At 55.8% G+C, this 17,064-nt stretch overlaps 1 protein-coding gene across 2 annotated transcripts in view; it reads left to right on the forward strand.

Annotated features, from left to right (window-relative positions):
- The first annotated feature begins 2,101 nt into the window (after nt 1-2,101).
- The window catches only part of MPPED1 (metallophosphoesterase domain containing 1), a 77,130-nt gene continuing 62,167 nt past the window's right edge, over nt 2,102-17,064 (forward strand). Inside the window, exons 1-2 of one of the 2 annotated variants that reach the window (XM_060023991.1) lie at nt 2,102-2,230; nt 14,012-14,298. In XM_060023991.1, the coding sequence (XP_059879974.1) occupies nt 14,075-14,298 (224 nt within the window). In that variant the 5' untranslated portion in view covers nt 2,102-2,230; nt 14,012-14,074. Of the gene's footprint in view, nt 2,231-6,769; nt 7,064-14,011; nt 14,299-17,064 lie in introns of those variants that run through there. The other variant, XM_060023992.1, reaches the window with a different exon arrangement.

Below are 17,064 nucleotides of genomic sequence, written 5' to 3' on the forward strand. Positions count from 1 at the left end.
ACGACACAGGTACCAGATGGATGTTGCAGCCGCCTGAGCGGTGAAGCTGACAGTGGACTGACCAAACCTTCTCCCCGGCAGCAGGCCTGCACTTTTACCGGGGGTTACTTTCCTAAATTCCCGGTGACCACTCCCACACTCCTCTCCACCTGGCCTGGGAGAGCCTGCCCTCAGGGGGCCAGGCAGACTGGAGCTGCGCACCTGCAAAGGCAAGCATGGCCTCGGGAGCCAGAGCAAGTACTCATGGAGGCGGGGGGAGGGGACTGGGGAACCCGATTTCCAGGACTGGCCCCGGAGGGAGACTGAGTGGCCTGCCATCGCTGTACCCACCCACCATGTGTTTTACCTGGCCCTCCCACTCGCCCGGCTGACCTTGGATTTCCAGCCTGGCCTCTTCACTCTGCCCCAGAATCGTCCCAGCGATTCTGCCAAGTGAGGTCCATAGACAAGGAAGCAGGAGGGGGGTGACCAGCTGAAGCCCCCTCAGCCAGCACCCCCCACCCCGTCCTGGCCTCAGGGCCGCTGCCCAGGCCCCCCTCGTCTCCCTCGGCAGCTCCAGCCTCTGCTCTCTTCAGCCCCTCCCTCTCTGGTCAGGGCTGCCCGAGCAAACTCTGAAAAGGTGAACTCGGTCAGGTGCCCCTGCTCAAAAACCTTCCGCGGCTGCCACCGGTAGTCCCCTAGGCAGGCATCCGAGGCCCCTCCAGCACGTTTCCTCTTTCTTCAGCTCCACCGAAGCTGCCATCCCAAGTACGCCGAGGCCTTTGCAAACCCTGTTCCCTCTGCCTGGAATGCCTTTTCCGTACCTTCTCTCCTTGCATACACTTAGTTGGGGTGGGTCCACCTCCAGGAAGCCCCACTGGGTAGCTGTTCCCACTTCCCCGCCGCCCTCACCTGCCCTGTCCCTGTCTGCCGCCCTACCAGACTGGCTCTTCCCAGGGGCAGGCCAGGCCTGGGGCACCCACATGGGGTGTCCTGTCCTTGGGGGTTGTGTCTGAAGCTCTGATGAAGGTGGAAGTGGGAGGCACGGGGTAATGCGAGTGTGCTGGGGGAGGGGGACCCACAAACATTTGTTGGGGCGCCTTAGGTGGACCTCTGAGGAGTTACACCTCCTTCTCAACTGCCTCTCAGTCTGGGAGGCCCTGGCCTGACCTGTGCCGGTGGACACCAGTCTCCACCCATGTCAGAGGCTAGAGGTCACAAGGAGCCTCTCAGACTCCCCAGGGTAGGGCCACGGAAGCTGGGGTGTCGCTCTCCCCCTCCCCAATAAGTCAGGGCCTTCTTCAAGCCAAGGGCCAGGTCCTCGGGTCCAGACCAGCTTACCTGCCCACTCCGGGTTAGACCGCTGCTGGCCACCCATTCTACCCCGGGATTGGGGACCTGGGACCCCCAGAGGGAAGAGATGGGGGCGCAGGAGCGGGGCCAGGCCTATGCAGCCTAGGGGCTGGGGTCCACATCTCTCGGAGATGGGGGCGGAGGGGAATTCTCAGACTCCTGGCAGGAGGGGTCCGGGGCCGGGTACCCTCGCGGTCCTGGAAGAGGGTCCGGGCCGGGGGAGGGGGCCGCGGCGGCCCAGAAGGAGCAGCGAAAGCCCCAGCACGCGGTGCCCGTTGCCGCGGCTCGGGAGGTGAGAGCGCCCCCGCCGCGCTCCCCGCCCACCCCGCGCGCGGCCGGGCCCGGGGCCGGGGAGAGGCGCTGGGCGAGGCGAGGCAGCCGCCGGCCCTTTTCCGCAGCGCGGGCTCCGCTCCTCCTTCCTCCCCGCGCCCCGGCCGGCTCCCTAGCTCCCTTCCCCTGGGCGGCGGGATGCGTCGCCGGGCCCGGGCGGGGGCCGGGGGCCGAGGCCTGGCCGGCTTGGTGGGGGCCCCGGCGGCGGCCGCGCGGGACCGGGGACCGAAGGCGCGAGCGCGCCCCTCCTGGCGCCGGGGAGGGGGGAGGCGGGGAGGAAGGGGGGAGGGAGGAGGGCGGCGGCGGGAGGGGGAGCTGGGGAGGCTCGGAGCCGCGCGGCGGGCGGGCAGGCGGGCGGGCGGGCGAGGGAGCTGGCGGCGGGGAGCCCCCCGCCCCCCGAAGGAGGAGTCTGGCTCCCACTTGCTGCCTCGGACGCGCGGCAAGGCGGCCGCCGCCGGAGGAGCCCCCGCCCCTGCGTGCCTCCCTCCCCGGAGCCGGGCCCCTGCCTCCCTCCGTGCGCGCTGCAGCTCGCGGCCGCCGCGGCCGCCGAAGAGGAGCCCGGGGCCAGGTAGGGCCGGGGGGCGGGCCGGGCGCGGGCCGGGGCGCGGCGGGCGAGGGGCGCGGACGCCGGGCCGGGCGGGGTCGCGGCCGGGACCCTCTCCAGGCACGGGGTGACGCCCGCGGCGCGGCGCAGGGGCGCCAGCAAAGTTACTTTGGCTGCCTTTGCCGGGTGCTGGCGCCCTGGCCCGGCACCCCGACTGCCCTGGCGGCCTAGCGGGTGCCGCTGGGAGGGGCTCGGCCGGGGCGCTGGACTCTGACTGGGGCCGAGGGGTCAGCGAAACTTTTCCCTAGCTCGCCAGTCGCTGCTGGCTGCTGGCGGAGTTGCTGGTGGAAGAAGCGGATTGGTGGGGTGCAAGTGATGAAGATGGTGATAACAATAGCAGCCCCTAGTCGTTGAGAGCCTACTGTGCGCAGCGAAGCCCCTGCTGGTACTTGGGGGCAAGGGAGGCGGGCACTAATGCTGGTCTAGTGGCCACTTTCGCTAGGCATTGCTGCAAACTTCATCCATCCTTCCATCCATCCACCCACCATCCACCCGTCCATCCACTCACTCATTCTGTACATATTTATTACTGTCTGCCGTGCGCCGGGCACAGGGGATTCAGTGGCTGACCAGGCAGGTTCCAGCCACGCAGGCAATATTTCATGGACTGCCCAGGCTGAGGAACAGTTTTGTCTCGTGTGTGTTTATTCTGCGACTTGTTATGAGAGAGTGAATTCACGCATAGTCTCCCTGGAATCGGTGGAGACAGAAGAGGGTCAGTCTGAGAGCTGATGTGTCCAGGAGTCTGTGGCAGGCCACAGCTTTGGCCACCGTGTCTTCCATCCCCTCCCCTCCCATCCCCTCTCCACTGGGGCTGGGAGGCTGGAGGTGGGATCAGGTGGCCCCACCCTGGAACTGGCCCCCAAGGCCGCTCGCTGAGCTCTCTGGGAAGTCTTTGCCCAGTGATGGGTCAGAGCCTTTCCCAGCTCCCCTTGGGGGCTTGGTTGCCTCTCCCTCCCCATTTCCAAGGCCCCTATTGAACGGCCCAGAGGAGAGCTTGTTAAGTGGCAAACAATTATGAAATTAAACCAGTGAACAACAGTGGGCTGGTTGGTGGAGGGCGAGCTGGCCCCACAGGACTTGAATGGTGGTGGGAGGCTTGTTAGCCGGGACCAGCCATGCTGGGGGCCCAAGCAGACACTACCATCGTCAATACCCTACCTGGTGTTTGCAAAAAAAAAATTAAATCAACTTCATGAATGATTTGTCACATTGGCTCAAATGCTCTGGGGGATGTCTCAGAGGCCACCGGCTGACTGCCACATTCAAGTTGGAAGCCAGGCCCTCCATCCACGCGAGCCAACGCACTACGAGACCATTTGGGGAGGGGGTGGTGGATTTGGCTGGGCCGAGGCAGGCCTCTGGTGGTGGGGAGCACACCGGGGCTGTGGAGCCAGCGGGGGGTGTTGGGAGGCGTCATGGAGCCAGGCACCATGTAACTCGGGGACTGCCGTGTGGCAGCCATGCATAATAAACTGTGCTTCCTGACGCCCAGCTCCCTGCAAATTGGCTTTCCAAGTGGCAGCCCCACAGCACTTGTAAAATCTTTTTCCTTAAGATGGGTTTCTGCGAAATGGTTACATCTATTTGCGTGCTCACTCCGTGGAGGTGCTGATGGCTAGTCAAAAGGCGATAATCCGGTCACAGGGGTTTAATCGTGTATTCGGAAGTGGTTCAACGTGGGGCAGCCTTCCTATTTATTTCTTAGTCCTAGGAATTTCCGAAGACCTGGATTGAAGTAGATCCCTATGATGTTCATGTGGGCAGGCTCAGAGTGTCACCTACATATGGGATGTCTTATCTCCGATGCAGTTGCTGTGGGAACACTTAAAATCATTCATATATACCCTAACCCTGTGGGCTGTGTTTATGGACAGATAGAGTAGGTCTAAGTTTAGGTAAGAGACTGGGGCTTTAGGAGCTTTCTGTTAGCGCCCAAACCGTGTCAGGGATACACAGACACAAAAAGTAGCCATTCAAGAAATTTTTAAAAATTTCCCAGTCCACTATTAAACCTTCATCCGATGAAGGTAATTTAAGTTCATTTGTTTTCCCTTGAACTTGCTACATTCCCTTGCAGGCATTCACCTAACACAGGACACATCTCTCTGCACTTGTCTGAGGAATTAAGGATGGTAGCAGGATTTCACTAAAGGGTGGCACTCAAGAAGAAAAATCAGCATTCTGGGTGCGGGTTCTGGACTAGTGGAAAACAGAAAACCTTCCCCAAAGTGCAATCATCTTTTAAATCTATCAAAATGATTTCGTTTTCCCAATTTCAGGCCTGTGAACTGATCACGAATAGCAGGGCAGAGGAAATTAATCATCCAGGCAAAGACTTTTAACAAGTAAATATTATGCACAGAAAAACATGCAATTAGTGGTGGTTAGTTAATGCCTTTCAAGTTTCGGCGGTACACTGCAGTAAGGGTGGAATTTCTGCATTATCCCTCAGTTGTCTGTCAAAATCTTTAATGTGACAATGTGACATGTCTCTCCCATTGCCCCTCCCTCACCAGGAACAGAAAAAGGGTCTTTTCAAGCATCCCCCCTTTCCATTCTTCTTCTCTCTGAGATCTCTCCGTTCAGCAAATTGGTACCTTTTGTCTGCCTGCACCTCTGGAGCGAGGGACCCTGGGGAAAGGGACTCCCCAGGTGCAGGAGCCCGGGAATGAGTTCTCAGGCTTGCTCTGTGCCCACCGATCACACAGTTAATGGCATCGCAGATGTGAGACAGGCTGCTTGTGGGGTCTTCCTTCCGGCCAAACTTCTCACCCTCTAGGATCAGAGATGCCAAACACTTGCGGGGCAGGGAGGAGAGGGGGCGAAGGGAAGAACCATCTAGACTATGCTGGGTCACACAGCAAGAACACAGCAAGAACCATCTAGACTGCTGGGTCACCCTGAAAGCAATTCCCTGCAGCCGTGTTTCCTGGGGTGTGGATGTCCCCACGGAATGAGACCACCAGCTAGCATCCTCTCCAAGCTGCCACTGACATTGTGTGACTCGGGTCTGAAGAAGTGACAAAAATGTAAAAAGCAAAAGCAACCCTAAGGGAGACCAAAAAAAGAGAGGCCCCCTTTTTGGGGGGTGGTGTTGGAGAGAAGGTATAGATAGTTCCTCTGTTAATTTGATTTGCTGTGACTCTCCCTGGTGACACGGCCATTCTGCTGCTAAAACAAATGCTTCACTTTATTTTGATCCCCCCCCCCCACCGCCCCGCTAAGGAGACAAGACTTAGTTATGCTTTAGTTCCATTTAAAATATCTGTGGCCAACGAGGGCAGCCCAATCCCATGAAAAAAAATAAATCTTAGCAATTTGGGATTATATGTTTTAATTTTGGACTCAGATAGTGGCTTGAGATGCTCTTTGGTCTTTCCACACCTTTCTGTGAATTACCATTTGGCGGAGTTTTCTTGGACGTGAACTTGGCCAGCTTGATGTCAGACTCTGCTCGTACATCATAAGTAGATGCAGGTACCCCCCAAAAATGTCTCCCCTCTGGTTGATTGTGAGATGCGTTGAGTTCAGACTCAAGGATGGAGTAGGTGTCTCTCTCCACCACCCCAACCAACCCCAAACCCTGAAAGTTTGCTTCTACTGCATGACTTCACATTTCCATCCCCTCCTTCCAAGAAGGATTTGAGGCTCAGCGTTGATACACACGAAAAGACTTTTGGCATCGCGCATGCTAATTTCATCACTTTAAGGGGAAAATGATGCCTCTGCCTCCCGTTTCCCCTTCATTGCATGCTTTTGCATTTTCCGACAGTACCGCAGCCTGCAAGGCTGCAAAATATATTGCACCGGCTACCTGAGAAGTGTGAGCTCATCCCTGCACCCTGCCTTTCCCCCTTCACAACGAAGTGCTTTTGGCATTGCAATGCTCATGGAAAAGGCAAACGTTCCCTCCCCCACCCTAGGCTCCCCGCACAAAGGGGTGTGTGTGTGCGGGGGGTGGGGTGGGGGGGGTTGTGGAGAATGGAGTTTTGCTTTTCGTAAGTTTGTCATTCAGACACATTAGTTAATTGATCATACTTTGGAGATTTAATCCTTAATTGCAAATTCCCGCATGATCACAAAAAATGCACTTAAACTGATCATAAAAATGGCAAAACCCCAATCTCAGACTTAAGTGTAGAATTACCATAGTGCCGATTTGATTATGCTTCAGTGACATCTGTTTAATAGATTTCCATGAGAACTGTAAGTCCACATTCACTTTCTTTGCAAATTGTAACTGAACGCTGAGCACCCCAGACCCCCTTGCTTCTCCCCCTCCCCAACCATGTGCATCCCACACCTCCATTAACGTTGAGTGTTACTTGACGCGTACGTGGGAAAAGGATGCAGAATGCTGATTTTTTTCACGTGTAACTCGTATTTCCTTTTGCGTGTGGGTATGTGTGCGTGCTCGTTTGAAACGGATCCGAGCAGCTTCCCATCTCAACTCCACAGATACGCGACTCTCCAAATGCTTTATTTCGAAAACTAGGACATAGCACTTTGCAGAAGAAAAATCAGTGCATTCACCATTATTTATGTGATTGCTGATCTGCTAGATGGATATAGAAAGCACCAAGAATTATAATAATTTATGGAGCAGAGCACTGCTTTACACACGTATTTCTCAGCCCGAGCTTTGAGGGTTTCTTTGCTTCTCGGGCCTCGTTCGGTGCTCCGGGAATGGAGAATATTCCGAATTTGAAGACCAGCGGGGTGAACTGACTGCGTTCGTATCTAAAATTAAAGGAATAAGTGAGCAGCTATTTGTGGCAGACAGGACATGATCCAGTAAGTAGCCGTCTTCATCATTCTGAAATAAAAGTACATAATTGGAAAATGAAGCGGCAGCGACTGCTTGTGGGGGGGGGGGTGGGCGGCGAGGAATTAGAAAGTGTAATTTAAAATCATGTAGTCATAATTCAAAATGGGCCCAGCTAAAAGGTTTTAAAGTGGTAATGCTTTAAAGTCACTCGTGGTTGATCCTTTTTCAAGGAATATGGTCTGATTTTCACAATATTTGTGGATGCCTTCATCGACTTAGCCCATCAGCTTATTCAACGTGGCTGCTAATACCAGCTGCAGGCCAGTATTTTTTTTTTTTTTCCCTTGGAAACCCACAGTTGATAAAGAAGGAGGTCAAACATAAGGGCTGTCATTTCAGACACATGGGGGGATTGGGTCTGATTTTTTTCCTACTGGGCTGTTTGTTCTTTTTCCTTTCCTTTGAGTTCCTATGTTTTTTTTCGTTTTTTTTGGTTTTTTTACCCTTTCTGACATTTTCAACTACTGACTAATCAATTGCATATTTACAGGCATGAGCAAAACAACGGGAAAAAAAACCAGTTTAAAAGTGACTTTTGAGCTCGTGTGGAAGCATGACCTGTAAAAGAATCATTCCCAAATCCCCACACTGGGCACTTTTCTGTTAAATATGATTTCTCCTGCATTTTGCTTTGCGGGGGGGCATAACTTAGGTGTTAGCGTGGGCGTGGTTTTCCTGCAACATTTTGCCGCCTTGCCGCTAAGTTCTCAACAAAAGCTTCAGCGAGCAGGGCGTTGGGCTGAGCCGCCTTCCTCTCTGCATCGCTCTGGGCGACCGGCCAGAGACAGTTGTCTGCATGCTGGGCTGACCCGTTGCAGGGGCTGGGGCTGCTGGCTGCCCCCCACTCGCGGTCCAGGGAGGAGAGGAGTGGGAGTGAAGACAGGGTTGGAATCCTGGGGACACTCTCCAGGTGTTGGGCTTCGTCAGAACGCTGCTGTGGGAAAGGCTCTCGGGGCACATGTTTCTCGGGGGGCTTCTCCTGTTTAATGGACAGTCATCCCTGTGTAATCATTGATGGTCATCCGAGTTTCGGACTCAGGACAGCACAGTATCGTCCCGGCCTCAAGTTATGGCTACAGACGTGCCAGTGATGGAGAGAGAGAGACATTGGTACCTTCTGGGGGTGGTCACCTTAACAGCCTCTGGTTGGCTTGTTTTACAGTGACCTTTACCCTTTATGATATTTTCAGCTATTGAAATGGGGCCACTTTTGAGAGCTGGAGAGGATGCTGGTCGTAATGACTGACGGGGGACAGCAGACGTGAACCGGGACTGTCCCGAGCCCACCCCGGCTCTGAAGAGCCTGAGGGAGTGGCTGCCTCAAGCCGTGTGGCAAAGGGAAGCTGTCTTTGGTCTGCAGATCGGCGACCCCGGCAGCGCAGTGGCTTGTAGATTTCCCTTCCGTATCTGTTGGGCAGATTTGGGCTGCCGGGACCACCCAAGTGTCTTGTCTCCTTTGCAGAAATCCACCTGCTCTTAAGATGCTCCGTGTACGCCGAGGTCCTTCTCAGTGTCTCCTTTTGGGCCTTCAGCACGTGCCAGGGGCCTCCTAGTTTGGTAGGGGCCTTCTCGGGGGCCCTCCAGGCCCCTACCCTCTACCTCCTCATAAAGGGGTCTGAGCTGCCCTGCTGATCTGTCCAGCTGCTCCTGCGGGGCTCCAAGCCCTTTGAGGGTCAGTTTCGTATCTGGGTCATTTGGGTCCCAGAACAGGGCCTGCCCTCGAGGGGGGAAGTGGGTGTTTCAGGGCTGACCGGTGTTCTGCGGTGACCTGGGTGAGGGAGTGGTGAAGTTTGCCTAGAAAACTAGTCAAGGGCGGGTGGTACAGGGTGTGTCCAATCACAGCACCCTGGGAAGGAGTGACCTCTGACTCACCCAGTACTGGATGGGAGGGCAGGGGCCAGGAGCCCCCTGATTAGCTGAAAATCTCTGCTCGATTCTCGGAAGTTCCTGGAAGAGCTCCTGGGTTTCATCGGAACGTTCTAACCCCAGTAGAGGAGACGCTTAGCGAGAACCTACTGGGTGCTGGTACCGTGTCCTGCTCTCCTGCCAATGGCTCTGGGAGGGAGGTTTAGCCTCCACATGTTTACAGGTGAGAAACCCCAAATCTGAGGAGGTTGAAGCTGCTTTGGAGTCTGGGCTGGGTACTTGAGGGCCTGTATGGTTTCTCTTACTCACTCATTCGTTTGTGTATTGTTTCATTCTTTGGCGTCTCAGCCCAGACACAGGACATTACTCTGGGAGCTTCGGTGAGAGAAACCCCAGGGAGGTCAGAGTCGGTGGGGGCGGGGGTACATCTTCCCAAGGCCCCGAGCCAGGAAACAGGTGTGTGTGCACAGGTGGGGGTGGTGCGTGGAGCCTTCCAGGCGGAGGGAACAGCAAGTGCGAAGGCTCAGAGGTGGGACTCCCGGTGTGCCGGGGAATCCTGGAGTGGAGAGCTTGGCCTGAGTGGTGAGGCTGGGGGCAGGTGTGGGCTCCTGGGCTCTAAGGAGCCGGGCTCCTGACGAGATCCAGTGTGTGGGAAGGAATGGTGTGGTCAGAGTGCGTGTTAGCGCCTTGGTTCTGGAGGCTGGTGTGATGTGTGGCCTTGGTGATGCAGCAATGGAGGGCAGACAAGGTTGTGGAGGCAGCAGCGGGAGGGGGGGCCCAGGTTGGCCTCTTTCCCGGGTGTGAGCTTCCGTACCGTCCGTCCCTAATAGCTAATTGCCGCCTGGCGCCTCGGCCGGCATCCAGGCTCCTCCTGGCCTGACTCACCTCAAGGCACATGAGGACCAACAAATAAATGTCTCTGAGGGGAAAAGAAAAAGAGAAACCACCTTGTGAAAGAATAAGACTTTTGAAAAGCAAGCCCTAAAGAATGGAAGGAGTTTTTCAACAAGAAGTTTTCAACTCTCCCAATCTGGGCTGACTGGTCCTTTATGGAAGGGCCGGCACAAGGCTCCCGTCACCCCATCTGTCACCTCCTGACGCGACCGATGAGAAAGTGGAAGCACAGAGAGGTTAAGTGACTGCCCAGGGTCCCGTAGCTAAACAGCACCGAATTTGAACCCTGAACCTCTGACCTCAAAGTCCAGGCCCTCCTCCATTGCAGAAGCACACCAGGGGCCAACAACAATAATGATACGATGAGACTGTTTATTGATGCGGTCTCTGCCTCAGGGCCTTTGCACTCGCTGTCCCCTCTGCCTTGGTTCTCTTTCCCAGGTCTGGCTCCCTCTCAGCATTCATTTTGAGGTGATGGCACGTCTTTATACAGGATTTTCTTGATCATCAATGTAAAGTAACCACCCTCTTCTCCCCCAGTACTCATTATTGCATCACCCCATCCTGTCTTCTTCCGGGTACCTATTATTATCTGGAAGTATCTTTTCTATTTACCTATGTGTTTGCTTTCTTGCCCCCACCCCCGGTTCCTTGAGGGCTGTGACCTGTTGATTCTTTCACTGCTCTTTGTGGCATCTGGACCGGTGATGGCTCATAGGGCCAAGGTCAACATTTGTTGAATAAGTAAATGCATTAATCAATCTATTCCACCCTCCTCTTCGTAGTCCCATTTCCTTCCTGCCCGCTGGCACGGAGGAGGCTCCGGTGGTCCAGCCAGGATGTGTAACTTGCTCAAGGTCATTCCACTGGACAGAGAGCCAGGATGGAAGCCCAGGTCGTCTCCCCCGCAGTGGTCCCAGCGCCCTCCACGTCGCCTGCGTGCTGTGTTGTTTTGTGGACCAGGTGTACATGCTTCCCAGCTCCAAGCGTGTGTTTGGGAATCGCTGCTCCCCCTCCGTGGATCGGCTGCGCTCTCCGCACAGTGGCTGGCGCTGCTGCAGCGCCATAAATATTAAATGGGCGTTAAAAGAAGGCTCTGCGTTCCCAGTTTCCCTGATTTCTCTGAGCGGGGCCCATTGCAAACCCCCTTTATGTGAAATGCAGCATTTCACTGCGGAGCGCCTCCCGGGACGCCTTGCAGCCTGCGTTTTCTGGCCGAGTCCCCTGGTGCAGACAGGTTCTCCCCCACTGCGGCTAGCCTTGCTGCAGGGCACGCAGGCGCCCGCTCCTTGGGGGCAGGGGTGGGTGGAGGGCCCCATCCCCACACCCCTCCCTTCCTCCATCCCTGCATCCTTCCCTCCATTTCTCCATCCTTCCATCCATCCCTGCACCCATGCATTCACTAATGCAGTATTTATGAAGCATCTGTGCTGGGCCCTGGGGTGATGATGATGAGGATACGAACAACAATAACATTTTTGAGCATTTGCTATGTGCTGGGCTCTGTGAAAAGCAGTTTACGTGTGTCACCTCATTTAATCTTCACAACTGTATGACATGGGTACTATTTTCTCTCCATCTCGTGGACGAGGAATCAGCCCCTGGCAGGTCACAGAGCTGCTGGGGCTTGATCTGACGTACCAGGGTGAGCGAGGGAGACCTAGGCTCAGCCCCCAGTGGACATCCAGGCTCTTCATGGGACCCTGGGCTGAGGACCCCTGATCAAGGCCTCTCTGAGGAAATACTGATGTTGTTGAGGGGTGAAGGGTGAGTTTGGCCAGAGGGAGAGGAGGCCAAGGGGGGTCTAAGCTGCCTGTGTCCAGGTCTCAGCACCACCGTCTCTCTGTGCTGGCCTTGGGCAAGAGACCTCACTTCTCTGTGACACACCGTTCTCATCTGCAGAATGTGGGGTATTGGAACACCGATGTTGTAGGTAGGTGGTGAGTCTTAGAGAGGGGCCCCTTGAAAGTGTTGGAACTGCGTGCTCTGAACCAGCTCACAGCACTCATTAGCTAGCGGCTTCTGGGCACTGGAGCCTGCTGGGCACAGACCTGTGTGGCTGGAGTGTGGGCAGGGCCCGCGGGCCGTGGGTCCTCATCAGAGGAGCCACGGTAAGGATTTCAAGCAGGGGCTTGGCGTAGTCAGCTTGCATTTGAGAAGACTGCGGTTCTTCGGGGCTCCTGGAGCTGCACCCTTTGCTCACACTGGACACCCCTGGACCACAGGTGCCCCAGCACCTGGGCAGCACCTGCCCACAGCAGGCCTTCCGTACACAGGTCCCCGATTGAACTGAATCGTGATTATAATAGTAACGGCGAACATTAGCTGGGCGCTTGGTGCCTGCCGGGCACTGTGCTCAGAATTCCCGTTCGTTTAACCTGCGCAGCTGCCCTGGGGGGCGATGTTACTGTTATCACACCCACTTCCCCGAAGACGAAGCTAAGACTTAGATTAGGAAGTTGGCTTAAGGTCACACAGCAGGTCAGCTCCAGGCTGGGCCTCAAACTCTTGTCCAGATCTGGGCTGTTGGAGCCCTGGACCTCGCGTCTGCAGCCTTGCGGCCTCTCCCGGGGTAAACAGGATGGGCACAGGCCCCGAGGCCTGGGCGCCCTGACTCACCCAGCTAGGAGGCCTGCCACGCTGCATCCGCTGCGGGAACCGATTCGTTAGAAACAACGAACAGGACAAAGAACGGGAGCAAGTGCGTCCTGGAGGGAAAAGGCTGAGTTTTTTCTCCTTATCTTCCCAAGTGGAAAGGAGGGATGTGTATTCTGAGTGAGGATGCATTTTTTGGGGGGAGGATGGTGACGGGAGAGCAGAAGGATATTGGTATTTATTGCACCTTGTATGGGCATGATTGTTGAGAGTTCAAAAAATTAATAATCTATTTCTCCTTTGCACCTAATTAAAATGTTCTCCAGTCTCTAATTTTTGTCATTTTCCTAATCTAATTTGTTTTCTGACTGTGTCCATTCTTCTTCCATGTGCAAAGCAAAGGGGATTTTTTTCTTCCTTTAACGTGACTGGGATCTGACTGTCCAGGAATAGTTTAAATGATGTTATTTTCTCCTTGGTTAAATGAAGTGCGGATACAATCGTCAGAGGGTCTTAATGACCAAAACCCAAAAAAATCCGAATCTTTGAGGCATTTCCTGTTTACATAGTTAAAAAAAAAATTATGGAAAAGAGCAAGAAAAAAGATGATCTTAATGAGGAAGCATGGGCCGTCATGGCAAGGGTGTGTGTCAGGGTGGGATGCAGTCTTGTTTCCAGGATTTCACATAGCCGAGTTGGAATCAAAAAAGGGACATTTTAATCTAGTAACTACAAATGCAAACTGTACTTTCCAATGAAAGAAATGAAAAAAATGTCTATAGCGTCTGTAAGCTGTGATGTGAGTGGATTCAAGGTTTGACTGGGAACATCGGAATTCCTGAGATCCCTATAAGGCATTTGAGAAGGTTGTTGGTTTTTTGTTTTGTTTTGTTTTTTAAGTAGATTCCCCCCCCACGCCCGACCGTGGCCACCCTCTGAGCTGAGTTGGTGTATGGCAGTCTTTCGGGGAAAATCCCTTCTCCGGGCGCTGCTAAAACGATATCTTTAGGCGAAATGGTGGTTGATGAAGGAATTTGTGCCCGTGCTTTCCCCACCTGCTCGGGCTTGTAGGGGTGTGGCCGTGTGGGAGTGTGTTGGTGGGGGGGTCTGAGGGGAGCGGGTGGGGTTGGAGGTGAATCCTTCCTATTCCCCAGTTCCGAAAAGTAAAACTTACCTTACCTGTTTCCAGAACACCAGCCATTGTCTTCCGCATCTCACGGCCACGCTGTGGGCTCTGGAGGGTTTTGTCGAAGGCAAAAAAAAAAAAAAAAGTCTTAAGTATTTAAACATGTTGGACCATGCATGCATCCGTCCATGGCGTTGTGGGTTTTTTTTTTTTTTTTGGTCCCCTCCCTCCCTTCCCTTTTCTTTTCACCAAAGTATATTCATCAAACTGCTGAGTTGGAAAGATTTGTAATGAGTTTTTGAGCTGTACGACTGTGTGTTTTTTTTTTTTTCCTCTCCCCCGCCCTCTCCCTCTTTCTAAATCTTCATCTGACATTAAATAAAGCAAATCCCAAACAGATTAACTGTCGCACGGTTCTGCTTCGTCTCCTCAGTCTGTTCCCAGGTCTGGCTCGGGGCCGGGCGGCGGGAGATGCCCGGGTGGCCTGCGGAAGTCCATGTGGCGCGCTAGGTGGGATCCCGGCGTCCTGAAAGCAGAGGCCCTGGCCCTCCTGCCCTGCGGCCTGGGCATGGCCTTCTCCCAGTCCCACGCGATGGCCGCGCGGAGGCACCAGCACAGTCGGCTCATCATCGAGGTGGACGAGTACAGCTCCAACCCCACCCAGGCCTTCACCTTCTACAACATCAACCAGGGCCGCTTCCAGCCGCCGCATGTGCAGATGTGAGTGGGCGTCTCCGATGGGACTGCGGGGTGGAAGGTGTGGGTGGTGAGGGCCGTCCGGGCTGGGCTCCTGGACTCGGGGTGCCTCCTGGCTTCTGGGCCCAAGCGTTTCATGCAACGGTTCTGGGATCCCCAGATCAGCGAGGCTCTGAGTTGGGAGGGATGTGGGAGAAGTTGCAGCGTGCTGGCCTGTGGGCCGATTCTGGCCTGGAGTCTTGTTTCGTTTGGCCGGGAGAATGTTTACAAATATTGAAAAGTGAGGTGATTGCACACGGAAATCCAGACTTCTGGCTTTGCCATACAAAGCCCAACGTCCTGGCAGCCCCAGGCCCATACGTCCTCGTGGCAATGTCTGGGGAGCTGAGTTCCAGCTGCCCCTTCTTGGTATTTGGTATTGGGTTACTGACCCCCTGGTCTAATTCATGTTCCTTGTTGTACAGATGGGGAGGACGAGGCCCAGGGAGGGGACGGGACTTGCTGCAGGCCCCATGGCAGGGTAGGACCCTGGGCTTGGCCTGGCTGTCCTCTCTTCCCTCTGCCTATCCCTTTTGCCCAGACCCCCTTTGCTTCTGTTGAAAAAGCAGAGATGCTTTCCAAAAGGACTGGGGAATTCTGCTGCCTGCCCTTTGGGGCTGATGGAAAATACCAGGGGTGCCCCAGCAGTGGGGCCGCAGCGAGAACATAGACTCGGGACTCCTGTGCACAGGTAGAACCTTTCCCCCGCTCCCTGGCTTTTTTTCCAGTGGTCGGGAGGGGTGCAGGTGGCACAGGGTGGAGGTGGGTAAATTCCTGGCCCTGCCCTGGGCGACTCCGGGTGTTGCCAGAACGTCCTCGTCCTTTGTCCCCGCTGCCCGCTCCCATCAGCCCTGCACCACAGGGCTTACCTGGTGAGGAAGCAGAGGCCCAGACGGGTGACCCACGCGAGCCCACACAGCTGGCAGGCACCAGAACTGACGCCCATCTCCAGTCCAGGGCGTTCTCCATGCTTAGCATCCTTTTGCTGTGATGTCTGTGGACGTAAGTATGTACGTCCCTCCATCTGAGAGTGTAGACATTCGTCTGCTCCATTGCTGAAACTTCTCTCAGCCCCTTTGGGGTGCCCCTGTGCTGGGTCTGGGTCTCTGACAAGCCCCTGACGAGGGGGGAGCCCCACGAGTTCCCAGTGAGAGCACAGGGAGGTCAGAGCTGTGATGGGGATGCTCCTGGGCTCTGGGGCTCAGAGCAGGCCCCCTGACCTCCAGGCTGGGTCAGATGCCCCCATGAGGACACAGACCCCAGCTTCCTCTAGGACCTTGAGTACCGTCTCTAGGGAGCCGTGGTCAGGTGAGGTATCAGCGGCCGTCCCTTCGGGGAGACGGGAGAATGCGGCCTGCGGCCCGCGTAGAGAAGGAGCCAGGGGTTTCCACACCCGGGCCTGGAAGTGGGGTGGGGAGGTTGCTGCCTCTTGTTACTGTGTGGTTCCCTCGGGACTGGTCTTCTGTTGCAGAGGATGGGTGCAGAGAGATCATTCGTGGGCGAAGGGGTTCTGGAAGGCAGGTGGGCACCAGGCCTGGGGGTGGGTTCCAGCGCTGGGAACACCCTCTTCCCTGCAGCGCCTGCTCTGGAAAACATTCATTTCTGTGGGAGCCGCAGGGCTGGCCTGTCGGTAGCTGCTTACTTTATTGTTTGGTCGACTTCTCTTTGGGAAACTAACCCCAGTACCCAGTTTGGAGCCAGGTTGGCAGATTTGGGCAGGATGGGAGGCCCTGGGTCTCAGGCCCGCTCTTCCTTGGTCTCTGGGACCTTGAGGCCTGGCAGGGCTGCTGCAGAGGGGGAAGGCCCTCCCAGGGCTGGGTTTTCTCTTCTGTTGCTGGGGTTTCTCCTCCTGGGCTGGAAGTGACAGTGTCTGAGGTCCCCGGATGCCACTGGGGACGGGCGAGAGCACCGGGCCCCTCGGGCAGAGCAGGTGGGGTATGTGTCTGTGCCCATTTGTCTGCACACCCATTAGAGGGGCCCCTGGGCGCCGCAGATACAGCTGAGTAGTAGCAGGCAGAGCTGTCCTGTAGAACACCCCCGCCGGGCAGCCCCCAGTCCCAGAACAGGGCTAGGGCAACAGAAGTCAGGAGACAGGGCGGCCAAGGGGCCGAGGAAGGACCCTCTGGAAGAGCTGACTTTTAGGTTGAGACCCAGAGGACGAGGAGTGAGGGCAGCAAGTTGGGAGGGGGAAGCAGGCCAGGCAGAAGTTGCCGCAGGGTCTGAGCTGGGGGGCGGCTGGGAAGTGCAGGAACGCCCAGCTGGGTGGAGGGTGCGCTGGGCGGGAGCCACGCGGGCCCCCGTGGGCCGGGCTGTGTCCTGAGGAAGGGCAGTGAATGACCAGGTGAGAGAAGGGTGATTCCCCCGCTTAACAACTGCGGGTTATTTGTTCATTCATCCATTTATCCGTCCTCTCGGGGTGTTTGTGAGCAGCTGCGCAGCACACTGGTTAGTTAGGAGTGTGGGCTCCAGGCTGGCCTGCCTGGCTTTGAATCCTGGCTCTGCCACTTGTTTGTCGGGTGTCTGTCGGTGCCTCCGTTTCCCCGTCTATGTAATGCCGCTCATTGTAATACTGAGGGTCAGGTAGGTGAACCCACATAGAGGGGGGCCAGGCCACGATGTCCTGTATCGTTAGTATTCGCTGGCTGGGCTAGGTGCCAGGGACACAGCAGTGATCGGGGCAGAGCCCTGCCCGCGCCGAGCTGACCCTCCAGTGGGACACGTCGTAAGAGTATTGAAGTGCGCGATAGCGTA

Source organism: Delphinus delphis, chromosome 11 (assembly GCF_949987515.2).
Source record: "Delphinus delphis chromosome 11, mDelDel1.2, whole genome shotgun sequence".
In the NCBI taxonomy this organism is placed as follows: Eukaryota; Metazoa; Chordata; class Mammalia; order Artiodactyla; family Delphinidae; genus Delphinus; species Delphinus delphis.